The 23621-nt window shown below is 60.3% G+C and overlaps 2 gene segments (V, D, J or C); both read right to left on the bottom strand.

Moving 5' to 3' along the window:
* Nucleotides 1–19682, bottom strand: part of LOC136407741 (Ig alpha-1 chain C region-like) — a 113518-nt gene extending 93836 nt beyond the window's left edge. The window contains exon 1 of the C gene segment in view: nucleotides 19621–19682.
* Nucleotides 4046–23621, bottom strand: part of LOC136407738 (immunoglobulin heavy constant mu-like) — a 318310-nt gene continuing 298734 nt past the window's right edge. The window contains 7 exon segments of the C gene segment in view: nucleotides 4046–4069; nucleotides 4168–4283; nucleotides 7470–7802; nucleotides 7943–8260; nucleotides 8555–8893; nucleotides 8983–9300; nucleotides 21040–21076. Of these exon segments, the coding sequence occupies nucleotides 4061–4069; nucleotides 4168–4283; nucleotides 7470–7802; nucleotides 7943–8260; nucleotides 8555–8893; nucleotides 8983–9300; nucleotides 21040–21076 (1470 nt within the window).

The following is a 23621-nucleotide window of genomic DNA, read 5'->3' as shown; positions in this document are numbered from 1 at the left end:
GGATCGGACCCTCCGGTCCCTGACTCCAGCTCCCAGAGACTCTGCTGCTCGGGGACCAGCCTGTAGGGGACCAGCCTGTAGGGGACCAGCCTGTAGGGGACCAGCCTGTAGGTGGCCTTAGCCTCAGAGAGGGAGTTCAGCATAGTCCTGGGGTAGGACGGGGCGATGGCTCCCTCAGCCAACGTCTAGACAGGTGACGGACACCCTGTAGCACTCCGGGCCTGCACGTGGTAGGATTGTCACTCACAGGCACTGGGCACTGGTTCTGGCAGGTCCTAGCACGGCCAGAGCCCTAACGGGCTGGCTGACAGCTCCCTCGTCCCTTCTGTGCAGTCCTGAGTGACCAAGATGGCCGAGCCAACGTGGGGTTCCTGTCTGGGTCCCCCAGGGCTCATTGCTGTATCTTAGTCTCTCCTGGGCGCCTTCCCCGGGCTCTCACCGCCTCCCATGTCCCCCAGCCACCACGCTGCCTGTCACTGCTGGGACAGGGCCACGTGTCCCTCTGACTGAGCCGGCACACAGTCTGTCTGGCTGGGTGGGTGGTGCTGTTCCCTCTCCGTGGGTCCCCTGGTGGGAGAGTTCGTCTCCCTGCTCTTTCGAGCATTCGGCAACTCTGCCCCATCTTTTCCTGGGCTTTCGCGCACGAGAGAGCTATCCCCCTTCCCTGTAAGGGGAGTGAGGTCCTGCTGGAGTCAGGTGGGCCCAAATCCCACAGGACTGTGTCCTCACAGGAGGGGGCCGTGGACACAGAAACACGCACAAGAAGAGGCCACGTGAAGAGGAGGCTCTACCAGCCGAGGGTGCCAGCAGGACGTGGAGCAGGATGGAGGCCCTGGCTGTTCCCCTCACAGCCTTGGGGCATGCCCCTGTGACCTCCAGGACCCGGACGGTGAATTTCTGTTGTTTAAGCTGCCGGCTCTGTGGGAGTTGGGTAGAGTCGCCTGCCCATAGAAAACAAGTGCAGACTTTGGTACCAGAAGTGCGGCGTGATGCCACCCACACCTGCGTGGCTCCTGCGTGGATGTGGCTTTAGGACCGGGTTAGAAAAACCCAAACTGGCCCAAGGAGGTCGGTGGGTAGAAACGGGGGCGTCAAAGGTGATTCTGTGCAGGACCCCGGGGAAGGAAGAAGGGCTTAGGGAGACCTGTTCCAGCTAGAAAACACGCCCATGGTCACGCACGGGGGATGTTCAAGGTTGCCCGCATCGAGGCCTCGGCCGGGAGTGGGGACCTGCGCCCTGGAGTCTGGAGGAGGTGGGAGACCCTTGCTGGAAAGTGGCCGTGGCCGTGGCTGCATTCTGTCCCACCGTTTTGTGCAAAGTGGGGCTCCTGGGCAACCTGCTGGAGGTGTGGCCCCATTGAGACGGGCGGAGAGAGAGGAGGGACGAGGACGGGCAGGCCTAGGGGGTTCTCCGCCTGTTCAGAGAGCATGCTCCGGGAACAGGGCCGAGGTGTGGCTCAGGGGCCGTGCCCGTGACTCCTGCACGGACGGCTTGGTACCGGCCAGGAAAAGCATGTGGTGGTGGTGGTCCAGGGCCCACAGGCTTTGGCGAGCCCTACGGGAGCAGGAGCGGGAGCTGGGGTGGGAGCAGGTGAGGGTGAGGGAGAGGGAGCGCGGGAGTGGGGGCGGGAGCGGGGGAGGGAGAGGGAGTGGGAGTGGGGGCGGGAGCAGGTGAGGGTGAGGGAGAGGGAGCGGGAGTGGGGGCGGGAGCAGGTGAGGGTGAGGGAGAGGGAGCGGGAGTGGGGGCGGGAGCGGGGGAGGGAGAGGGAGCGGGAGCGGGGGAGGGAGCGGGGGAGGGAGAGGAAGCAGGAGCAGGCCTGCCTGGTCTGAAGACCCACAAGATGAAGTGGAAGAAGATTGGCTTGGAGGCAGAGCCACAGGGGCTGCGGCCATGTGCACAAAGGGGGAGGGGAGGCGGGGCACCCCTGCCACCAGAGCCCTGAGGGCCCAGGCTGCTGCTTGGAGGAGGCTGCCACACAGGCCCCGAAGACAGAGCACGGAGCCGAGGGGTGTTCTGGGGCCTCTACATCTCACAGGGTTTGCCCTGCAGGCTCGGAATTGCTGGGTGCCATGGCCTCCCTTCCCTCTCTCCTTCCCTCTCTCCCTTCCTCCTCTCCCTCCCTACCTTCCTCCAGTCTGGATCCTGCCTCTGGAGTGGGAATGCGGGCCCTGTGGCTGTCCCGCCAGGGGGTCCCCTGTCCGGTTTCGCAGTCCACTACGTGGGGGAACAGTCAGGCCCCAGGACCAGTCACACTGGTGGCTCCCCCGCACCTGATTTAGACGAGATTTGGGCTCAGAGTTGACGCTGGCATGGGTAAAGCCCTGCGGGGTGTTGGGATGGAGTATATTTTTTGCCTGTGAGAAGAATGTGAGTTTTGGGGGGGGGGAGACGGTGGACAGGTATGGCTTGAGTCGTGTCCCCTCAGTTTGTGCATTGGTATGCCATCCTCTTAGCCCCGCAGGACGTGACCTTATTAGGATGACTGAGGATGTGATGAGTGAGGGGAACTCTGATCCAACGTGACTGTGACGTTATGAGAAGGGGAATTGGGGGACAGACAGACCCACACAGGCGAGGCCACGTGCCCGGGGAGGCAGAGGGAGGGTGAGCTGAGGAACGCCGAGACGGCAGGAAAGGACCGTGGCACCTACCCGCCCTGGTGGCGGGGGCAGCCTGCCCCGCCTTGCTCCTATTCCTGACCCCAAGAGAATACATTTCTGTGGTTTAATCTGCTCGGTCTGTGGTTCTCTGTCACGACACCCTCGGACACTCTCACGGGTGCTGTCCCAAGCGGCCGGCTCACACCTGCTTCAGAGCCCCCAGCCGGGCTGTGTGAACCTCGTTCTCCCGGCTCCAGTGGCCCCCACATTCCCTGCCCCAGCCTGTGAGCTTGGGCCAGGATAGAACCCACTTCACCAGCCAAGCTGGGGCCTGGAAGCTGTCCACTCACAGGCCACGGCAGGGGGATGGATTTCCCTTGGGACCCACATCCTGTACCAGTTCTGTCTTGGGACAGTCACCCTTCAGGGCCAGACCAACACTCAGGCCCCGGACACCCTGTGGTAGTCAGCCGGTGGAGCTCCAGGGCCCCTCTGCATTGGAATTGCCACCTCCCCAGACCCTGGCCCTGCTGGGTCCTCTCTGCCTCCCCCCAAGCTGCCTCTGCCCAGACCCCCGCTACCATAACTGGTCTGGACTCTGCCTGGCCCCTGGGCGCCCCCAGTCCTGTGAGCCCCTGACATACGTCCCCACGTCCCTTTCGCGTGGCTCCCACCTCCAGACGCCCCATGCCCTGCCATTGCTCCCGGGCCCGGCCGCTGCCTGCCCTCCTTCTAGTGACACGGTGGAGGGAGCCTGTTCTTGCTCGCCTGCCTCCCTGTCACGCACTGCCAGACCGCTCCCTGGTCACAGTCTGCCCCTGGATCCTGCCCACACACCCCACTCCTGCTGCTAGGTACGGGACAAGGCCTCGAAGTGGCCGAGCTTGCCAGGAACGGCGGCGAACAAAGACCGTGGGTCTTGCCGGTGTCCCGGGCAGTGGGCCCTGCTGACCACGTTGGAGGCCCCGAGCCTAGCTCCTCTTGGGCCACGTTCTGGGGAGACCAGGCCGGGAACCACCGTACGCGCTACCGTCCTTCACAGGGGCACCACCACCTCTGCCCAGACTTGTGCAGAGGGAGGGGTCCTGCCTTTCCCACACGCTCGTGGGAATCAGGATCACCCAAGGAGGCTCGCACGACACAACAGGTGTGGCTTTGGGGGGAAAAAAGCAAAAACAACGAAAACAAACCTCCATGAGGAAGCAGCTTCACAGAGAAAATGTACATGTTTATTTGAAAAAAATAAGCGCACACATTGCAAAGTGGGGCCGGGCAGAGCCCGGGGCTGTGGGGGCTCCGCGTCCCTGCCCGTGCCCAGAGAAGCCGCTTCTTAGCGCTGGAAGTTGAGGGCGGCGCAGGGAAGACACGAAGACGAGTAGACCTGCCCTGGCCCAGGCTCCGCCCCCTGGGCGCCCTGTTCGGTTCGCCTCCTTGGTGTCCACGCTCCTGTCCGGAGGGGTCACTTCACCTGCGGGGGCGGGGGGATAGAGACAGCGTGAGGCGCTCCGCCCGGCTGGGGCGGGGGCCCCTGCTCTGCCGCCCTGTCCGCCCACCCAGCCTGCTGACCTTGAACAGGGTGACGGTGGTGCTGTAGAACAGGCTGAGGAGGAAGAGGACGATGAAGGTGGAGGCCATGGTGTTGAGGTTCTCGAAGCTCTCTTCCTCGGCGCTCACCTCCCCCTCTGCAAGGGAAACAACACGGGGCTCAGGCTTTGCCCATTCTCAAAGCACTCCCCCCCCCATTCCACCCCCAGTCTGTCCATTCTCCAGCTGCCTCAGCCCCTGGCTGTGCTGCTCCCCAAGGAGGAGGGTTGGGCTGGGCAGGAGGGGGCGGTGGGCAGAAGCAGAGGGCAAGAGGGAGGAATGTGCAGGGTGCAGACGTTATCTCAGGGGTTGGGGGAGGGTTGAGCCTGGTGTGAGCTAGGCCCCCCCGGCTAGGCCCCGGCTAGCCCAGTGGGGGACCAGGCAAAGGCACCTGACTCGAGAGCCCTGGGGTTCGGGGATGGTGACAGAGCAGCTCACAGACAAGGGATGGGAGAAGCAGGACTCTGCCAGGGGGAGGGGTAGTGGGACAGCCAGGGCCAGGGCCACCTGGGGCGGAGAGGCTGGGAGCAGGGTCTTCTGCCACCTTCAGTTGGGGGTAGCAGGGGGGGTGGGTAGATGTCTGGGCCAGGGGGGACTCCCTCCTTGTTTCCTCAGAGGGACTCTCGCTCTCTCTCCTTCTCGGACTGGAGGGCACTTGTGAGAGGCTGCGTAGGGCTCTGGCTGGCTTGTCTGCCCTGCTAGAATTCATGGTTCTGGACCCAAGGGTCAGGCAGACCCCTGAAGCTCTGCAGGGAGTGATTTTCGTATGGACAGGCTGACACACAGAGTGGGGCCTGGAGCCCCCAACACAGACGGGCTTTTGAAGGCATCTGAAGCCCAGGTCTCCAAAGGTCCAAGAACATAGGGTGTCTAAAAAGTGGCCCAAAGGGAGCACTGCCATTTGCTGGGAGTGGAGACCCACTCAGGCTCTGGTGTCCCTCACTTTTTGCTACAGATGATCTCTCTTCCCATTGCTGCTTGGGCCAGAGCCCACCGGATCAGCCTTCCTGCCCCCAGGCCACGCCTAGCTATTTCTGTTCACAGATCAGTGCGGGTGCTACTGTTTTCATCAACAGCCTGGACAGGGCTGGGGTGTCCCTGAGGAGCTGCAGCCGGCCAGCTCAGGAGGCTCTCTGAGCCCTTTGCCCTGGGCCTAGGATGGTGGCCCTGGTCAGACACCTGGCTGGGCTAGCCCATGGATGCACTTTCAAGCTGAGAGAGGGGCCTAGGATGGTGGCCCTGGTCAGACACCTGGCTGGGCTAGCCCATGGATGCACTTCCAAGCTGAGAGAGGGGCCTAGGATGGTGGCCCTGGTCAGACACCTGGCTGGGCTAGCCCATGGGTGCACTTTCAAGCTGAGAGAGGGGCCTAGGATGGTGGCCCTGGTCAGACACCTGGCTGGGCTAGCCCATGGATGCACTTCCAAGCTGAGAGAGGGGCCTAGGATGGTGGCCCTGGTCAGACACCTGGCTGGGCTAGCCCATGGATGCACTTTCAAGCTGAGAGAGGGGCCTAGGATGGTGGCCCTGGTCAGACACCTGGCTGGGCTAGCCCATGGATGCACTTTCAAGCTGAGAGAGGGGCCTAGGATGGTGGCCCTGGTCAGACACCTGGCTGGGCTAGCCCATGGATGCACTTTCAAGCTGAGAGAGGGGCCTAGGATGGTGGCCCTGGTCAGACACCTGGCTGGGCTAGCCCATGGGTGCACTTTCAAGCTGAGAGAGGGGACAAGCAGGCCTTGTGCAGGAAGCCTTTCAGCAAGTGCAGTGCAGAGAGGCAGGCGGGTGTGCAAAGGAACCAAGTGACCAGGGCACCCGGGGTGGGCATCTGTGTGCATTAATGTGTCTCTGTGCACAAGTGCATGCATGTGTACCGGCATGGGCATGTGCCCGAGTGTGCAAGCATCTGTGTGTGCATGTGTCTGTGTACAGATGTGGTTTATGACCTTTAGAGTATGGGAGTGCCCATGTGTGTTTGTGACTGTGTATGTATATGTATATAAGCGTGCATGTATCCATGAGCCTGTGCGCATGTGTGCATGTCTCTGTGCATGTGTCCATGCCTTTGCACGCATGTGTGCACATGTATATGTATCTGTGTGCCCATGTCCACTGCATGTGTATTTTTGCATCCATGTGCATTTGCGCCTCTGCGTGTACACATCCATACACGTGCATTTGTTTGTGTACATGCATGTATGAATCCCTACGTGTACGTATCTGTGCGTGTGGGCATGGGTGTATGAGTGTGCATGTAACTGTGTCTGTTAATGTGTATATGAGTGTGCCTGTATTTTTGTGTTTGTATGTGTGTCCATATCTTTGCAGGTGTATGCAAATGTCTATATGTCCTTTCCACTGCATGTGTCTGTGTCCGTGTGCATGTGTGTGCCTCTGTGTGCACATGTCTGTGTCTGTGCATGTGCCTGTGTATATGTATGCACCTCTGTGGGCATACTGTATGCATGTGTGCATGCATGTGCATTGCACATGCCTGTGTATGAGTGCATGTGTGTATGAGTATGTTTCTGTAGATCTGTGTCCAGAGCTTTGCATGTGTCTGCACATGTGCATGTGTTTGTATGCCCATGTCCACTGCATGTGTCTGTGTGCATGTCCATTTGTGTACATGTTTGTCTATGTGTGCTTTTTTGTGTCCATATCTTTGCACTTGTCTTGTGTATGCACATATATGTCTGTGTGTGCATGCCTGTGCATATCTGTGATGTTTGCATGTGCACATACACACAAGTGCCTCTGCACGTACACACCTGTGGAAGTGTGCATGTTTCTGTGCCCGTGCCCACTTCATGTGTGTGTCGTGTGTCCATATCTGTGCACATGCTTGTGTGCATGCATGCATGTGTCTCTCTGTGTGTGCATGTGTGTTGCACAGCCATGTCCCCATGTGCCCATAGCAGCAGCAGAGGAGCAGTGAGCATTGGCTGTGCTAGCTGTGAGCACTCTGTAAGGGCTCAGGGCTTCCAGTAGCAGGTGGGAGGCCAGTGGGGGAGACAGGGTGGGGGCAGCACAGCCATGACCCCAGAAGGCAAGAGCATTGCTCACTCAGGACCAGTATCTTTTGAATGGATCTTTTTATTTCTAATTTTTATAGAATGCAACATCCCACCTCTGTGACACAGTCAGTTTGCATGCATGCACACACACAGCGACAGGTCAGCCGGAGGCTCTGGACACCACTCTGGAGGGGCAGCCTGAGGGTCACTGGCAGGTGCCGGCCAGGTCAGACATGACCAGGGACACGTTGTACAGGGTGGGTTTACCGGTGGACTTGTCCACGGTCCTCTCGGTCACCAAGTGGGGCAGGGCCTCGTGGCCTACGACGCAGGTGTAAGTCTCTCCAGCACTCCAGTCCTCCTCGCTCACGGTCAGAATGCTGTAGGCGAAGTACGTGCCGGGGGCCTGGGGCTCCGGCATCGGGGCGCTGGTCACGTACGCGTCGGCGGACATCAGCTGCCCTCTCTGCATCCACTGCACCAGCAGGTCTGCGGGCGAGAAGCCCTTCACCAGGCAGGTGACCGAGGCCGACTCCCGCAGGCTCAGCTGCTCCCGGGTCGGCGGCAGGACGTACACAGAGGGCATGTGCTTGACGACTTCTGCAGGAGGAGAGGCAGCGGTGAGCTCAGGTGGGGGGGGTGGGACCAGAGGGGCGCCCCTGGCCCTGCCCGTGGCATCTCCAGAGCGGGGAGACCACAGGAGGGCCTGGGCGCCGCGGGAGGAGCGGGGCGGGGCCTACCCTTGGGCCTGGAGATGGTCTGCTTCAGCGGCGAGGGCAGGTCCGTGTGGGTCACTGTGCACGTGAACTTCTCGCCCTTCTCCCAGTCCTCCACGCAGACGCTGGTCACCCCCGTGGCGCTGAAGGTGCCGTTGGGGTGGCTCTCGGAGATGATGCTGTGGGTCTTCAGGTACTCGCCGTTCTGGCGGCTCCAGGAGATGCTCAGGCTGTCGTAGGTGGCCAGGTTTGTGACCACGCAGGTCAGCTTGGCCATCTTGGTGAGAAAGATGTCAGCGAACGAGGGGGGGATGGTGAAGATCTGGACGTTGGTGGACGGACCTGGGGCAGGAAAAGCGGGTCTGAGTGACTGGCTGGGTGTGAAACCAGGCAGAGGTGTAGACTCGGCCGAGCCTCTCTGGAGCCCTGGGGTTCTGCTGGAGAGGATGCTGGGGCCCCAGCTGGACAAGCGGCCTCGAACCGCCTGCCCTGCATGGCCCTCTCCCCGCCCTTGGCCTCTCCGGGAAGCCAAGGCTCGGGAGCAGCTGGCCTCATTGGCGGGGGGCAGGGTCTGCCGACCTGCGGGCACACCTAACTGTTGGGGGGCTCCTCACCCCCGAGGACAAGACCGCTCACCGGGGTTACACAGGGACGACACGTTCTTCTCGACGGTCACCCCGTTGTGCAGCACTTGGCAGGTGTACGTGTGCTGGCTGAGCCAGTCGCTCTCGGTGATGCTCAGCATGCTGGTGACGCTGTAGGTCGCGGGCTTGGAGCCCTGCTCCAGCTCTGTCTCGCCCGTGGTGAAGCCGGACTGCAGCTGCTTTCCCTCCCGCAGCCAGGACAGCGAGATCTTCTTGGGCTTGAAGCCCGTGGCCTGGCAGATGAGCTTGGACGTGCGGGGGTTGGTGTTGGAGAAGGCGTCCCGGGGCGGGATGAAGACGGTCACTTTGGGGGGCAGTGGTTCCCTGGACCCTGTGGTGAGAGGACACATGTCCATCAGCCTGGCCTGGCCCAGGCCCTACCTTACCTGCCTGGTGGATGGGGAGGAGGCCCCGTCTCACCTGGGAGAGGCACATTCAGATCTTTGTTGCCATTGGAGTGTTTGACGCTGCACCTCACGAACTCGTCGGTGCCCTGGAGGACGTCGGCGGAGGGCAGGAACAGCTGGGAGCTGGCCGCGTACTTCCCATCCCTCAGGACCGGCGGGAAGGCCTTGACGGCCTGGCTGCCGACGGCGCTGGTGTTCTTATAGGTCCAGGAGAAGGTGACGGGGACGGGCAGGAAATCCTTGGCCAGACAGCCCATGGCCACCAGGCTCTCATCGGGCTGGAAGCCCTCACAGGTGACGAGGGGGAAGAGGTTTGGGGCAGAAGGGCTCGCTGAGGATCCGAGAGGCACAAAAGAGAAAAGGGGATGAGAAGGTGATTTTCTGTATCTTGCCAGTGAAAGGGTCACAGGCCCGACTGCTCGGCGGCTGCCCCTGTAGGGCAGAGTCCACCACAGGCCTGCAAGGCCTCACCGCCTGTGTGGCGGGTGGCGGTGTGGAGAGGCCAGTGTCCAGGCTGTGAGGTGTGGGGACCACTGCAGCCCTCCCGGCCTCAGGAGCCAGCTCTGAGTGTGGCACGGAGAGGGCTTGGTGTTGGACCTTTCAGGCCTGGCCCTTCCTCTTCGGGCAGTGCTGTCCTGAACTCAGGACCACGTCCACCCTGGCTCCTGGCTCAGGATGGCCTGGCCCAGGCCAGCTCTGTCTTCCCTGTGGACATCAGAGCTGGCACACTCAGGCCAGCAGTGAGAGCCCAGCAGGCTGCCAGTGAGCACAGGAGCCCCTGCGAGCCCAGCCCTCACCGGCCCAGGCTCAGCCACACTCAAGTCCAGCCTTGTGTGTCTGGGGTCCGGATATTGGGGTGTGTATGGTGAATGGGACCAATACAGGCTACATGTGACGCATCCTGATCACAACCAGGTCGCTGAGGTCTGCCCAGTGCTGACCAGGATCATCCTGTGTGACCATCTCAGCCCAACAAGACCCAGGTGGCCCAGTCAGAATAATGCAGCACAAAGCAATCATCAAAGATGTCCATGTTAGGCGAGCTCACCCAGTCCATTTCCTTGGACCCAGCTTAGCCCAGCTTAAGTTCTCACCAAGCTTAGCCCAGCTCAGCTCAGTCCAGTCACGTTTAGCCTAGTTTATCACCATACAACTCAGTTCACTCCAGCCCAGCCCAGTCCACCCAGCTCAGCTCAGCTCACCCAGCCCAGCTCACCCAGCCCAGCTCACCCAGCTCAGCTCACCCAGCTCAGCTCAGCTCACCCAGCTCAGCTCACCCAGCTCAGCTCACCCAGCTCAGCTCACCCAGCTCACCCAGCTCAGCTCACCCAGCTCAGCTCACCCAGCTCAGCTCACCCAGCTCAGCTCACCCAGCCCAGCTCACCCAGCACAGCTCACTCAGCTCACCCAGCTCAGCTCACCCAGCTCACCCAGCTCAGCTCACCCAGCTCAGCTCACCCAGCTCACCCAGCTCAGCTCACCCAGCTCAGCCCAGTTCACCCAGCTCAGCCCAGCTCACCCAGCTCAGCTCACCCAGCTCAGCTCACCCAGCTCACCCAGTTCAGCTCAGCTCACCCAGCTCAGTTCACCCAGCTCAGCCCAGCTCACCCAGCTCAGCCCAGCTCACCCAGCTCAGCCCAGCTCACCCAGCTCAGCTCACCCAGTTCAGCTCAGCTCACCCAGCCCAGCTCACCCAGCTCAGCTCACCCAGCCCAGCTCACCCAGCTCAGCTCACCCAGCTCAGCTCACCCAGCTCAGCTCACCCAGCTCAGCCCAGTTCACCCAGCTCAGCTCACCCAGCTCAGCTCACCCAGCTCAGCTCACCCAGTTCAGCTCAGCTCACCCAGCTCAGCTCACCCAGCTCAGCTCACCCAGCTCAGCCCAGTTCACCCAGCTCAGCTCACCCAGCTCAGCTCACCCAGCTCAGCTCACCCAGCTCAGCTCACCCAGTTCAGCTCAGCTCACCCAGCCCAGCTCACCCAGCTCAGCTCACCCAGCTCAGCTCAGCTCACCCAGCTCAGCTCAGCTCACCCAGCTCAGCTCAGCTCACCCAGTTCAGCTCACCCAGCTCAGCTCAGCTCACCCAGCTCAGCTCAGCTCACCCAGCTCAGCTCAGCTCACCCAGCTCAGCTCAGCTCACCCAGCTCAGCTCACCCAGCTCAGCTCACCCAGTTCAGCTCACCCAGCTCAGCTCAGCTCACCCAGTTCAGCTCACCCAGCTCAGCTCAGCTCACCCAGCTCAGCTCACCCAGCCCAGCTCAGCTCACCCAGCTCAGCTCACCCAGCTCAGCTCAGCTCACCCAGCTCACCCAGCCCAGCTCAGCTCACCCAGCTCAGCTCAGCTCACCCAGTTCAGCTCACCCAGCTCAGCTCAGCTCACCCAGCTCAGCTCACCCAGCCCAGCTCAGCTCACCCAGCTCAGCTCACCCAGCTCAGCTCAGCTCACCCAGCTCACCCAGCCCAGTTCAGCTCACCCAGCTCAGCTCACCCAGCTCAGCTCACCCAGCTCAGCTCAGCTCACCCAGCTCAGCTCACCCAGCCCAGCTCACCCAGCTCAGCCCAGTTCACCCAGCCCAGCTCACCCAGCTCAGCCCAGCTCACCCAGCTCAGCTCACCCAGCTCAGTTCAGCTCACCCAGTTCAGCTCACCCAGCTCACCCAGCTCAGCTCACCCAGCTCAGCTCACCCAGCTCAGCTCACCCAGCTCAGCCCAGTTCACCCAGCCCAGCTCACCCAGCTCAGCTCAGCTCACCCAGCTCAGCTCACCCAGCTCAGCTCACCCAGTTCAGCTCACCCAGCTCACCCAGCTCAGCTCACCCAGCTCAGCTCACCCAGTTCAGCTCACCCAGCTCACCCAGTTCAGCTCACCCAGCTCAGCTCAGCTCACCCAGCTCAGCTCAGCTCACCCAGCTCACCCAGCTCAGCTCACCCAGCTCAGTTCAGCTCACCCAGCTCAGCTCACCCAGCTCAGCTCACCCAGCTCAGCTCACCCAGCTCAGTTCAGCTCACCCAGCTCAGCTCACCCAGCTCACCCAGCTCAGCTCAGCTCACCCAGCTCAGCTCACCCAGCTCACCCAGCTCAGCTTACCCAGCTCAGCTCACCCAGCTCACCCAGCTCACCCAGCTCAGCTCACCCAGCCCAGCTCACCCAGCTCAGCTCACCCAGCTCAGCTCACCCAGCTCACCCAGTTCAGCTCAGCTCACCCAGCTCAGCTCACCCAGCTCAGCTCACCCAGCCCAGCTCACCCAGCTCAGCTCACCCAGCTCACCCAGTTCAGCTCAGCTCACCCAGCTCAGCTCACCCAGCTCACCCAGTTCAGCTCAGCTCACCCAGCTCACCCAGTTCAGCTCAGCTCACCCAGCTCACCCAGCTCACCCAGCTCAGCTCAGCTCACCCAGCTCAGCCCAGCTCACCCAGCTCAGCTCACCCAGCTCAGCTCACTCAGCTCAGCTCAGCTCCCCAGCTCAGCTCAGCTCCCCAGCTCAGCTCACCCAGCTCAGCTCACCCAGCTCAGCTCACCCAGCTCACTCAGCTCAGCTCAGCTCACCCAGCTCAGCTCAGCTCCCCAGCTCAGCTCACCCAGCTCAGCTCACCCAGCTCAGCTCACCCAGCTCAGCTCACCCAGCTCAGCTCACCCAGCTCACCCAGCTCAGCTCACCCAGCTCAGCTCACCCAGCTCACCCAGCTCAGCTCACCCAGCTCACCCAGCTCACCCAGCTCAGCTCACCCAGCTCACCCAGCTCAGCTCACCCAGCTCAGCCCAGTTCACCCAGCTCAGCTCACCCAGCTCAGCTCACCCAGCTCAGCTCACCCAGCTCACCCAGCTCAGCCCAGCTCACCCAGCTCAGCTCACCCAGCTCAGCTCACCCAGCTCAGCTCACCCAGCTCACCCAGTTCAGCTCAGCTCACCCAGCTCAGCTCACCCAGCTCAGCCCAGCTCACCCAGCTCAGCCCAGCTCACCCAGCTCAGCTCACCCAGTTCAGCTCAGCTCACCCAGCCCAGCTCACCCAGCTCAGCTCACCCAGCTCAGCTCACCCAGCTCAGCTCACCCAGCTCAGCCCAGTTCACCCAGCTCAGCTCACCCAGCTCAGCTCACCCAGCTCAGCTCAGCTCCCCAGCTCACCCAGCTCAGCTCACCCAGCTCAGCTCACCCAGCTCACCCAGCTCACCCAGCCCAGCTCACCCAGTTCAGCTCAGCTCACCCAGCTCAGCTCACCCAGCTCACCCAGCTCACCCAGCTCAGCTCACCCAGCTCAGTTCAGCTCACCCAGCTCAGCTCACCCAGCTCAGCTCACCCAGCTCAGCTCACCCAGTTCAGCTCACCCAGCTCAGCTCAACCAGCTCAGCTCAGCTCACCCAGCTCAGCTCACCCAGCTCAGCTCACCCAGTTCAGCTCACCCAGCTCAGCTCACCCAGCTCACCCAGTTCAGCTCACCCAGCTCAGCTCACCCAGCTCAGCTCAGCTCACCCAGCTCAGCTCACCCAGCTCAGCTCACCCAGTTCAGCTCACCCAGCTCAGCTCACCCAGCTCAGCTCACCCAGCTCAGCTCAGCTCCCCAGCTCAGCTCACCCAGCCCAGCTCACCCAGCTCAGCTCACCCAGCTCAGCTCAGCTCACCCAGCTCAGCTCACCCAGCTCAGCTCACCCAGCTCAGCTCACCCAGTTCAGCTCAGCTCACCCAGCTCAGCTCAGCTCACCCAGCTCAGCTCACCCAGCTCAGCTCAGCTCCCCAGCTCACCCAGCTCAGCTCACCCAGCTCAGCTCACCCAGCTCACCCAGCTCACCCAGCCCAGCTCACCCAGCTCAGCTCACCCAGCTCAGCTCACCCAGCTCAGCTCACCCAGCTCAGCTCACCCAGTTCAGCTCACCCAGCTCAGCTCAACCAGCTCAGCTCAGCTCACCCAGCTCAGCTCACCCAGCTCAGCTCACCCAGTTCAGCTCACCCAGCTCAGCTCACCCAGCTCACCCAGTTCAGCTCACCCAGCTCAGCTCACCCAGCTCAGCTCAGCTCACCCAGCTCAGCTCACCCAGCTCAGCTCACCCAGTTCAGCTCACCCAGCTCAGCTCACCCAGCTCAGCTCACCCAGCTCAGCTCAGCTCCCCAGCTCAGCTCACCCAGCCCAGCTCACCCAGCTCAGCTCACCCAGCTCAGCTCAGCTCACCCAGCTCAGCTCACCCAGCTCAGCCCAGCTCACCCAGCTCAGCTCACCCAGCACAGCCCAGTTCACCCAGCCCAGCTCACCCAGCTCACCCAGCTCAGCTCAGCTCACCCAGCTCAGCTCACCCAGCCCAGCTCACCCAGCTCAGCTCACCCAGCTCAGCCCAGTTCACCCAGCCCAGCTCACCCAGCTCAGCCCAGCTCACCCAGCTCAGCTCACCCAGCTCAGCTCACCCAGCTCAGCTCACCCAGTTCAGCTCACCCAGCTCACCCAGCTCAGCTCACCCAGCTCAGCTCACCCAGTTCAGCTCACCCAGCTCACCCAGCTCAGCTCACCCAGCTCAGCTCACCCAGTTCAGCTCACCCAGCTCAGCTCAGCTCACCCAGCTCAGCTCACCCAGCTCAGCCCAGTTCACCCAGCTCAGCTCACCCAGCTCAGCTCACCCAGCTCAGCTCACCCAGCTCAGCTCACCCAGTTCAGCTCACCCAGCTCAGCTCAACCAGCTCAGCTCAGCTCACCCAGCTCAGCTCACCCAGCTCAGCTCACCCAGTTCAGCTCACCCAGCTCAGCTCACCCAGCTCACCCAGCTCAGCTCACCCAGCTCAGCTCACCCAGCTCAGCTCAGCTCACCCAGCTCACCCAGCCCAGCTCAGCTCACCCAGCTCAGCTCACCCAGCACAGCCCAGTTCACCCAGCTCAGCTCACCCAGCTCAGCCCAGCTCACCCAGCTCAGCTCACCCAGCTCAGCTCACCCAGCTCAGCTCAGCTCCCCAGCTCAGCTCACCCAGCCCAGCTCACCCAGCTCAGCTCACCCAGCTCAGCTCAGCTCACCCAGCCCAGCTCACCCAGCTCAGCTCACCCAGCTCAGCCCAGCTCACCCAGCTCAGCTCACCCAGCACAGCCCAGTTCACCCAGCCCAGCTCACCCAGCTCACCCAGCTCAGCTCAGCTCACCCAGCTCAGCTCACCCAGCCCAGCTCACCCAGCTCAGCTCACCCAGCTCAGCCCAGTTCACCCAGCCCAGCTCACCCAGCTCAGCCCAGCTCACCCAGCTCAGCTCACCCAGCTCAGCTCACCCAGCTCAGCTCACCCAGTTCAGCTCACCCAGCTCACCCAGCTCAGCTCACCCAGCTCAGCTCACCCAGTTCAGCTCACCCAGCTCACCCAGCTCAGCTCACCCAGCTCAGCTCAGCTCACCCAGCTCAGCTCAGCTCACCCAGCTCAGCTCAGCTCACCCAGCTCACCCAGCTCAGCTCACCCAGCTCAGCTCAGCTCAGCTCAGCTCACCCAGCTCACCCAGCTCAGCTCACCCAGCTCAGCTCAGCTCACCCAGCTCAGCTCAGCTCACCCAGCTCAGCTCACCCAGCTCAGCTCACCCAGCTCAGCCCAGCTCACCCAGCTCAGCTCAGCTCACCCAGCTCACCCAGCTCAGCTCACCCAGCTCACCCAGCTCAGCTCAGCTCACCCAGCTCACCCAGCTCACCCAGCTCAGCTCAGCTCACCCAGCTCACCCAGCTCAGCTCAGCTCACCCAGCTCACCCAGCTCACCCAGCTCACCCAGCTCACCCAGCTCAGCTCACCCAGCTCAGCTCAGCTCACCCAGCTCAGCTCACCCAGCTCAGCCCAGCTCACCCAGCTCAGCTCACCCAGCTCAGTTCAGCTCACCCAGCTCACCCAGCCCAGCTCACCCAGCTCAGCTCAGCTCACCCAGCTCAGCTTACCCAGCTCACCCAGCTCACCCAGCTCACCCAGCTCAGCTCAGCTCACCCAGCTCAGCTTACCCAGCTCACCCAGCTCACCCAGCTCACCCAGCTCAGCTCACCCAGCTCACCCAGCTCAGCTCACCCAGCCCAGCTCACCCAGCTCAGCTCACCCAGCTCAGCTCACCCAGCTCAGCCAGCTCAGCTCACCCAGCTCACCCAGCCCAGCTCACCCAGCTCAGCCCAGCTCACCCAGCTCACCCAGCTCAGCTCACCCAGCTGTGCTAGAAAGCCCAATTCAAACTGTTTTAGTTCAGCTCAGTTCAGCCTGCCCTGATAAGCCCAGTGCAGCCCTGGGCAGTCCTGAAAACCCACTTGTTCTGGGCCGAAAGGGCCAGTCCACCCGTCCTGCTTGCCTGAGATGAAGCCGTCTCATTCTAGGAGTACGGTAAAGCCGGGTGCGGCCAGGGGTCAAGTCCTTCCCGGGACCCCTCCCTGCCTTCTGTCCCTGGATACCTCAGTTCCCCAACCCTGGCCCAGCCTCTGCCTCTGTCCCAGCCAGCTCTCAGCTCCCAAGCAGTGCCTGACACTACCCTCCTTCAACGACCTGCTTAAAATACTTCCTGGCAACTTTTAGTTTTTAAAACATCTTGCAGGAATTAGGGAGCACTGGCCTGGGCAGCCGCTGCTGCTGTGCCGGAGAGGAGAGGTTGGGGCGGTCCCTGCAGCGCGTCCCCCTTAGCCTGTGCCCTACCCCGAGCCCCGGACGTTAGCTACCTTCCCTCCAGAGAAGAATCATCCTTAACAGTGGCCAGGAGAGAAGCATGGTTCTGAATTTGCCACTTAGAATTCTGGCCTTTAATACCCAGCTCTGTGGAAGGCCCGGGCTACTTTCTGAGGCACCACATTCACAACTTTCGAAAAGAGAACAGAAGTTGGGCCTTGTCTGAGCCACCACCATTGATAGTTATGGTAGCAATGATGACAAATGGCGCATGCCACCTTCCTTGGAATATTCTTTAGGGAAACTTAAACGTGAGTGACCCAGACAAGGGCCACTCAAGAGGCCACCCAAGCCAACCCCTCTCTGCCTCCGCTGAGCGTCCAACTCATCCAAGATCTCCTTCAAGTAGAAACAAAACCATCAAAGCCAACTGTCACCCTAGAGCAGGCTGGCAGCTGGGCTGCCTCTCTCTTACCATGTCTGCCTGGTCACTCAGAAGTCCCGTGGGGTCTCTGTCAGACAGCCATTCCTTCAAATCCACTACCCAGAGACTCGGGCTGGGCTGGCGGCAGAAGCCAGGACCACCCGTCCCTGGCCCGGGAGCAGGCCCGCTCCCAGACCCGTCGCCGGAGCAAGTTCAAGCCAGAACGCGTCCTTGCAATGGTACCGGGCGCCTCCTGCCTGGAGACCTGAGGGCTTTCCTCTCAGCCCACCGACTAACGCGCTTAACTGAGACTCATCTGGGACAAGGACACACATTTCCCCTAAGATTTGTCCTCCAAGGGAATACCGGGAAAGTGGTCTTGAAACAGTGTCCCTGAAGCAGAGGCAACGTGATCAGAATATCAGAGTGTAACTGAAAAGAAGGGCTCACAGTCACTGTAGAAGCAAGACGCAGCCTTTGCAGGCAGGGAACCGGCGTGAGGTTAGTTACCACTGAGAAGGGTCAGCTAATTTTTTTTAAAAAGTACATGAATGCATTGATAAACGGGGCCCCTAAGACTGTTTAAATTTCTTAAACATCTTACTTTGAAAAAAAAAAATAGAAAGGACAAATGGCTAAGCTAAGACCGAAAAATTAAACCCAAGTCGTTAAAAAAAAAAAGGAAGCTTCTGGTTTCTGTCAGGCATCTCTGTCTTATTTTAGAACTCACATCGCCCAGGTGTTGTTTTGCTCAAAGGGACACTTTTAGATTTGTGGGTAAAACCACCCGAAACCACTTCTTCATAACCGTGAACTATAAATTTGCCGACCGTGTTTTCTTGCTTCCTAAAATAGACTCTGTTCTCTCGCTTCCGGCCACCGGCTGGCAGGTGTGTGTCCTCTCTACCCCCCACCCCTACCACCACCGTCCCTAGCTGGGTTCCATCCACTCTGAACAACCTTCAAATAATTAAAAAAAAAAAAAAAAAAAGAAGCAAAAACCTTAATTAATTAATTAGGGTTGAAGATTCAGCCCTGGTGGGGAGGCGGCCATGGTGCCAAGTTAGCACGTCCGGGCCACCTTTGCGACCCCTGTCAACTCCAGAAAGGACTCAGGGTCCTAACAACTGTTCATCTTAAATGATAAAGATGAAGAGAGAAATGCAACGCACTTGATTCTCTCCCATCTTCAAAGTCACAGTTTTCTCAAACCACGTTCCGCAGGAGCCGCTTCTAAGACGCCCTGCCCTGTCTCTCACTCCCTCTCGCTGAGCCCCTTACGGAGAAGGAACCGTTTCCCCGCGGACACTGCCTCCTGAGATCATGGGGACGTGTCCCCCCGTCAGCGGGACCACTCTTTCTAACCAGTCAAGAAGTCTAAACGCGATCTACCCATTTTTAATAAATGTCATCAACTTAGTGAATTTGGAAAAAAACCCCAAAGATCCAAGCTAGTCTCAACACAATTGAGCCATTTAAAATACATTGTATCAAGTCAATGGACTTGAGAAAAAAAAATCCAATCTACTAAACACAATCTAGTAATTTTTAATAAATTGCATCAAGTTAGTGGACTTGGTAAAAAAAAAAAAAAAAAAAAAAAGGTCCAATCTAGTCTAAACACAATCTAGCCATTTTTAAAATAAATTATAAGGAGTTTGTGGACTTGGGGGAAAAAAAAATCCCATCTGGCACAAACTGCCCTAATTCTGGGAACAGGGTTTCCCTGAGCACTGTGCCCGCCCGCGCTGTTCCTGGTTCTGCAAACGCCGGTGACGGTGACGGGCCGACAGCGGCAGTGCCGCCACAGCATGCTGGCCCTCCGCTCGGGCCTCTCACCCCAACACGGCCCCTTCAACCCGCAGCCCCCTCTCTCAAGGGCTCGGTGACTTCCCAGACCTGCCAGTATTATTCCAATTTCTGAAAGGCCTCAGAAAATCAAGAGGCTCTGAAGCCCCTGAACCCCGGTCCCTGTCCTCCCTGGCCAGCCTGCCCCGGCCCCTGCGGAGGAGGCGTTCTGAGGACCAGCCGCGGATACCCAGAAAAACCCACAAAGAGGAGAAGAAAATAAGGCCCGAGAAGAGCCATTCTTACCTGTGGAGACGGTGACCTGGGTCCCCTGACCCCAGTAGTCCATACCATAGTTATCACAACAATGCATTCTCCAACCTCACCCCACAAAAACCAGGGGTCTGGCCCGGCAATGCCTCAGGCTGCCCGGAGACTTTCACTGTCCCCAGGCTCCACACAGAAAGCCCATCGTCCAAGTCACTGTGATCCGGAGGGACCTGGGCCCCTCCACCAACACTTCCCAACTTGGGGCCGCAGGAGACACTGGCTTCCCGGGCCCATGACCATGAACCAACAGCTCCGAACTGAAACTCGGAAGTCCGAGCAGTGAAGACGGCCACCCCGCCCCGCACAGTGGACACGGCAGAGTCCACGGAGCCCCTGGCTAGGCAGTCACACTGCCTGCCGACCCCACACCGCTCCATCCTTGGGGAGGGGAGGTCGAGCTCCAGCCCCCGCTCATGGGGCTCGCTCCCTGGCTTCCTTTCTGGACTTTGGCCCCCCTGAAATCCAGACCTTGGCTCTCCAGAACTCCCCAAGTGCAGTGAAGAGTGGGGACGGGGTGAGGACTCACCTGAGGAGACGGGGAGCAGGGTCCCTTGGCCCCAGTATTCGAACCAGTTGTCACATTGTGACAACTATGCCAGGACCCTGGGCAAGAACTGGTGCCTGGCTAAGGCCTCAAGTCCACCTCAGACTTTGTCCAGTGAGGGCGGAGACGGCCACAGGACCCAGAGGTCACCCCAAGGGTGGCCAAGACCTCCAGCGAGATCCCTGGCTGCAGAGCCCAGGAGGAGAGGGATCTCCGAAGTCCCCTCTCTGTCCGTCAGACCCTCAGTCTCCTTCTGACCCCCTCCTGAGACCCCAGACTGGCCCCAGTCCTCTGGACCTGAGACCCAGACAACCTCATTTCTCCCCCAAAATGCACCAAAAACGCTGAGAGAGAGAGAGGAGAGAGGGGTTGAGGACTCACCTGAGGAGACGGTGACCATGGTCCCTGAGCCCCATACATCGAAGTAATCACATTGCCATGAGCCCCATTAGGCAGTGTACAAAAACCCGGGCCCCCCGCCCCGCCACCAGCAACCACAGAAAACCCTCTACTCCTCAGGTCCCCGCGTCCCCAGACATGCAGCCCACTCTGTCTTCCAGAACAAAGGCCCCCTGTCCCCAATGAAAAGACATCTGCAGAGCAGAGACCCCAGTGGCCTCAGGACCAGTCCCCTGAGGACTCCCGAAAGTACCATGTAGACCAAAAAATCTCTGAAAATTTCTTTCTTAGCCCCAGGACAGAGGAGATGGAGAGGAAGCCGTCTTACCTGAGGAGACGGTGACCATGGTCCCCTGGCCCCAGTAAGCAAAGTCATCACATTGCCATGAGCCCCATTAGGCAGTGTACAAAAATCCGGGCCCTCTGCCCAGCCACGGGCAACCACAGAAAGCACCGTCTCCTCAGGTCCCCGAGTCCCCAGACACGCATCCCACTCTGTCTTCCAGAGCAAAGGCCCCCTGTCCCCAACGAAAGGCCCTCTGTGGAACAGAGACCACCCCAGTGGCCTCAGGACCAGCCCCCTGAGGACTCCCAAGAGTGCCATGTAGACCAAGAAATCTCTGAAAATTTCTTTCTTAGCCCCAGGACAGAAGAGATGGAGAGGAAGTCATCTTACCTGAGGAGACGGTGACCATGGTCCCCTGGCCCCAGTAACCAAAGTTGTCACATTGCCATGAGCCCCATTAGGCAGTGTACAAAAACCCCCTGCCCAGCCACGGGCAACCACAGAAAGCCCTGTCTCCTCAGGTCCCCGCGTCCCCAGACACGCAGCCCACTCTGTCTTCCAGAACAAAGGCCCCCTGTCCTTTGTTCGAAAAGACATCTGCAGAGCAGAGACCCCAGTGGCCTCAGGACCAGCCCCCTCGGACCCCCGAGGAAACCTCAAGAAGCCTCTGGGAATTCCAGCTCTGGGACAGGGGAGGATCGAGGAAGCCGTCTTACCTGAGGAGACGGTGACCAGGGTGCCCCGGCCCCAGTGCTCCAAGTAACCATAGGCACAGTGAGTGCGCCTGGCGCTGAGGCTGGAGAAAGCACCTCGGCCAGACTCCCCAGGGGGCCCGGGAAGCCGGAAAGTCTGCTCTCTGCTTGAAGACACAGCCCAGCCCGTGTCCCTGGCAGGCTCCCTCCCGCCCCCCGCGGCCCCCAGGTCTGGGTTTGGACATCCTTCCTGACACCTGGCTTGCTCTGGCCCCACGGGTCACGTTTCCCTGCTCTACCCTGCCGACCCCTGACTAGGGGGCTGCTCCCCAGCACCCAGCCTGCTGCCCAGGACACCCCTCCCCTGTGGTCCCCGGGCCTGGAAGGAGCTCCCATCCTGTTGTGTTCCTACCCAGCCCCCTGGTGCATCTGGCGCTGAGCCGTGATGGCCCCCAGCTGCCCCGGGGGCGCTGGCCGGGTTTTTGTAGAGTTGTCAACCACTGTGGCCCCCAGCTGCCCCGGGGGCGCTGGCCGGGTTTTTGTAGAGTTGTCAACCACTGTGGTCCCAAGTTAGCACCCGGGGGCGCTGGCCGGGTTTTTGTAGAGTTGTCAACCACTGTGGTCCCAGGTTAGCACTGTGATTCCGGGCTCAGCCAAAACCCTGTGGCTGGACTGGGGGCTGGGCGGGGCGGGGGGCACAGAGCAGAGGAGACCCCAACATCCAGGGCTGCTTTTCCCTTTTCTTTAGAAATAAAAACAGATTCAAGGCTGTGCCTGGGGCCCTCTCGCTGCGGGGGAGGGGGAGAGGCTTTGTGCCAGTGGAGGGTGGAGCCCCTAGCCCAGGGCTGACCTTTCGGGCAGGCCCTTGGGGGTCCGTCAGGGGCTCAGCCCCAGAAGTTGCTCTCTGCCTCTGCTCACATCTTGTTAGCCCCATGTTTATTGCAGCACTGTTCACAGTGGCCAGGACATGGAAACAACCAAAAAGCCCTTCAATAGAAGACTGGATAAAGAAGATGTGGCACATATACACCATGGAATACTACTCAGCCATAAGAAATGATGACATCGGATCATTTATAGCAAAATGGTGGGACCTTGACAACATTATACGGAGTGAAATAAGTAAATCAGAAAAAACCAGGAACTGCATTTTTCCATACATAGATGGGACATAAAAGTGAGACCAAGAGACATTGATAAGAGTGTGGTGGTTACGGGGGGAGGGAGGAGAGGGAGAGGGAAGGGGGAGGGGGAGGGGCACAGAGAGAACTAGATAGAGGGTGACAGGTCAATCTGACTTTGGGTGATGGGTATGCAACATAATTGAACTTTAAGATAACCTGGACATGTTGTCTTTGAATATATGTATCTTGATTTACTGATGTCACCCCATTAAAAATAAATAAAAGAAAAAAAAAGAAAAAAAAAAAAGAAAAAAAAAAAAAAAAAAAAAGAAATAATTCCATCACAGGTGCAGGCTCCTGCACGCCACTGCCAGGCCACCGTGTGTCCACAGGGTGGGTTCTCTTCTGGTCCCCTGGGGCTGCTGGTCCTTGGGGAGGGGTCTCAGGAGGGCACTTACATGGGCTCCTCTCCCCCCACTCCAAGGGCTACAGGGAGGGGGAAGGAGGTCTGCATTTCCACTGGTCCCACCGGGGGCTGGATGCTGGGACTCGGAGGGACCCCAGGCGGAGGCCCTTGGGCAGGTGTCTGCATACAGGCTCCCGGGGCCAGGTGTCAGCTGAGGTATGCTGAGGCATCGGCAACTGCTGGGGGGGCAGGCAGCAGCCCAGACACAGCCGTACAGCCTGTAGGCCTGGGAGGGCACGACGATGCCCTGAGCGCCGGCTGGCACTGGGTGAGTGCCCGGCGTGTTGAGAAGTCTGTGAGTGTGAGTGTACATGTGTGTGCACCTGTACGTGTGTATGTGTACACGTGTGACTATGTGCACGGTCATGTGTGTAACACCAGGCAGAGGAAGAGCCCAGTCAAGACCCAGGGGCTGGGCCACTTGCCTGGGAAACTCCGGTGCTTTGACGTGGTTGCGTTTAAAGGTGACGTGAGTGGCCGGCAAAGAAGGTGAACACGTGGGAGGCTTGCTTCAAGTCTCACTCTAGAAGGTTCCGCCTGGTCCAGTGTGGACGGGTTTGGGTTGGGCTAGGGACACAGGGATGGGAAGTCTGGGTGTTGAGAGAGGGTGAGGGAGCCTGTGGGGATGGTGGGGCCTCCCCTGGGGGCAGGGAGAGCAGATCTTCTGGGCAGCACTGCCAGAGCTGGAGACAAGGCGTGGGCCCCAGGTCCCTGTCCTGGGCCTTGGAAAGATGGGAAGATGCCCCTGAGCAGCGGGACCACAGACGGAGTGAGTGCTACAACCAGGGTTGTGGGGAGAGCAGGTGGAGGGTGGGTTATGGCCTCGTGACGGCTCCCCTCCTGAGCCTCGGAGGATTAACGGGGGAGGCTTGGTTCGACCTGCCCTCTCCTTGTGTCTGGGAGTCCAGCTCTCCGGGTTAGGGCTGATGTCCCAGTTTGCCCTCCCAGACTCAGGGCGGGCGTGTGGCTCACAGCTCAGGGCAGAGCTTCCTCAAGCCCCCACCCCTCCCCCAGCC

This window comes from Saccopteryx leptura, chromosome 6 (genome assembly GCF_036850995.1).
Source record: "Saccopteryx leptura isolate mSacLep1 chromosome 6, mSacLep1_pri_phased_curated, whole genome shotgun sequence".
NCBI lineage: Eukaryota > Metazoa > Chordata > Mammalia > Chiroptera > Emballonuridae > Saccopteryx > Saccopteryx leptura.
This window is presented reverse-complemented; position numbering and strand designations above follow the sequence as displayed.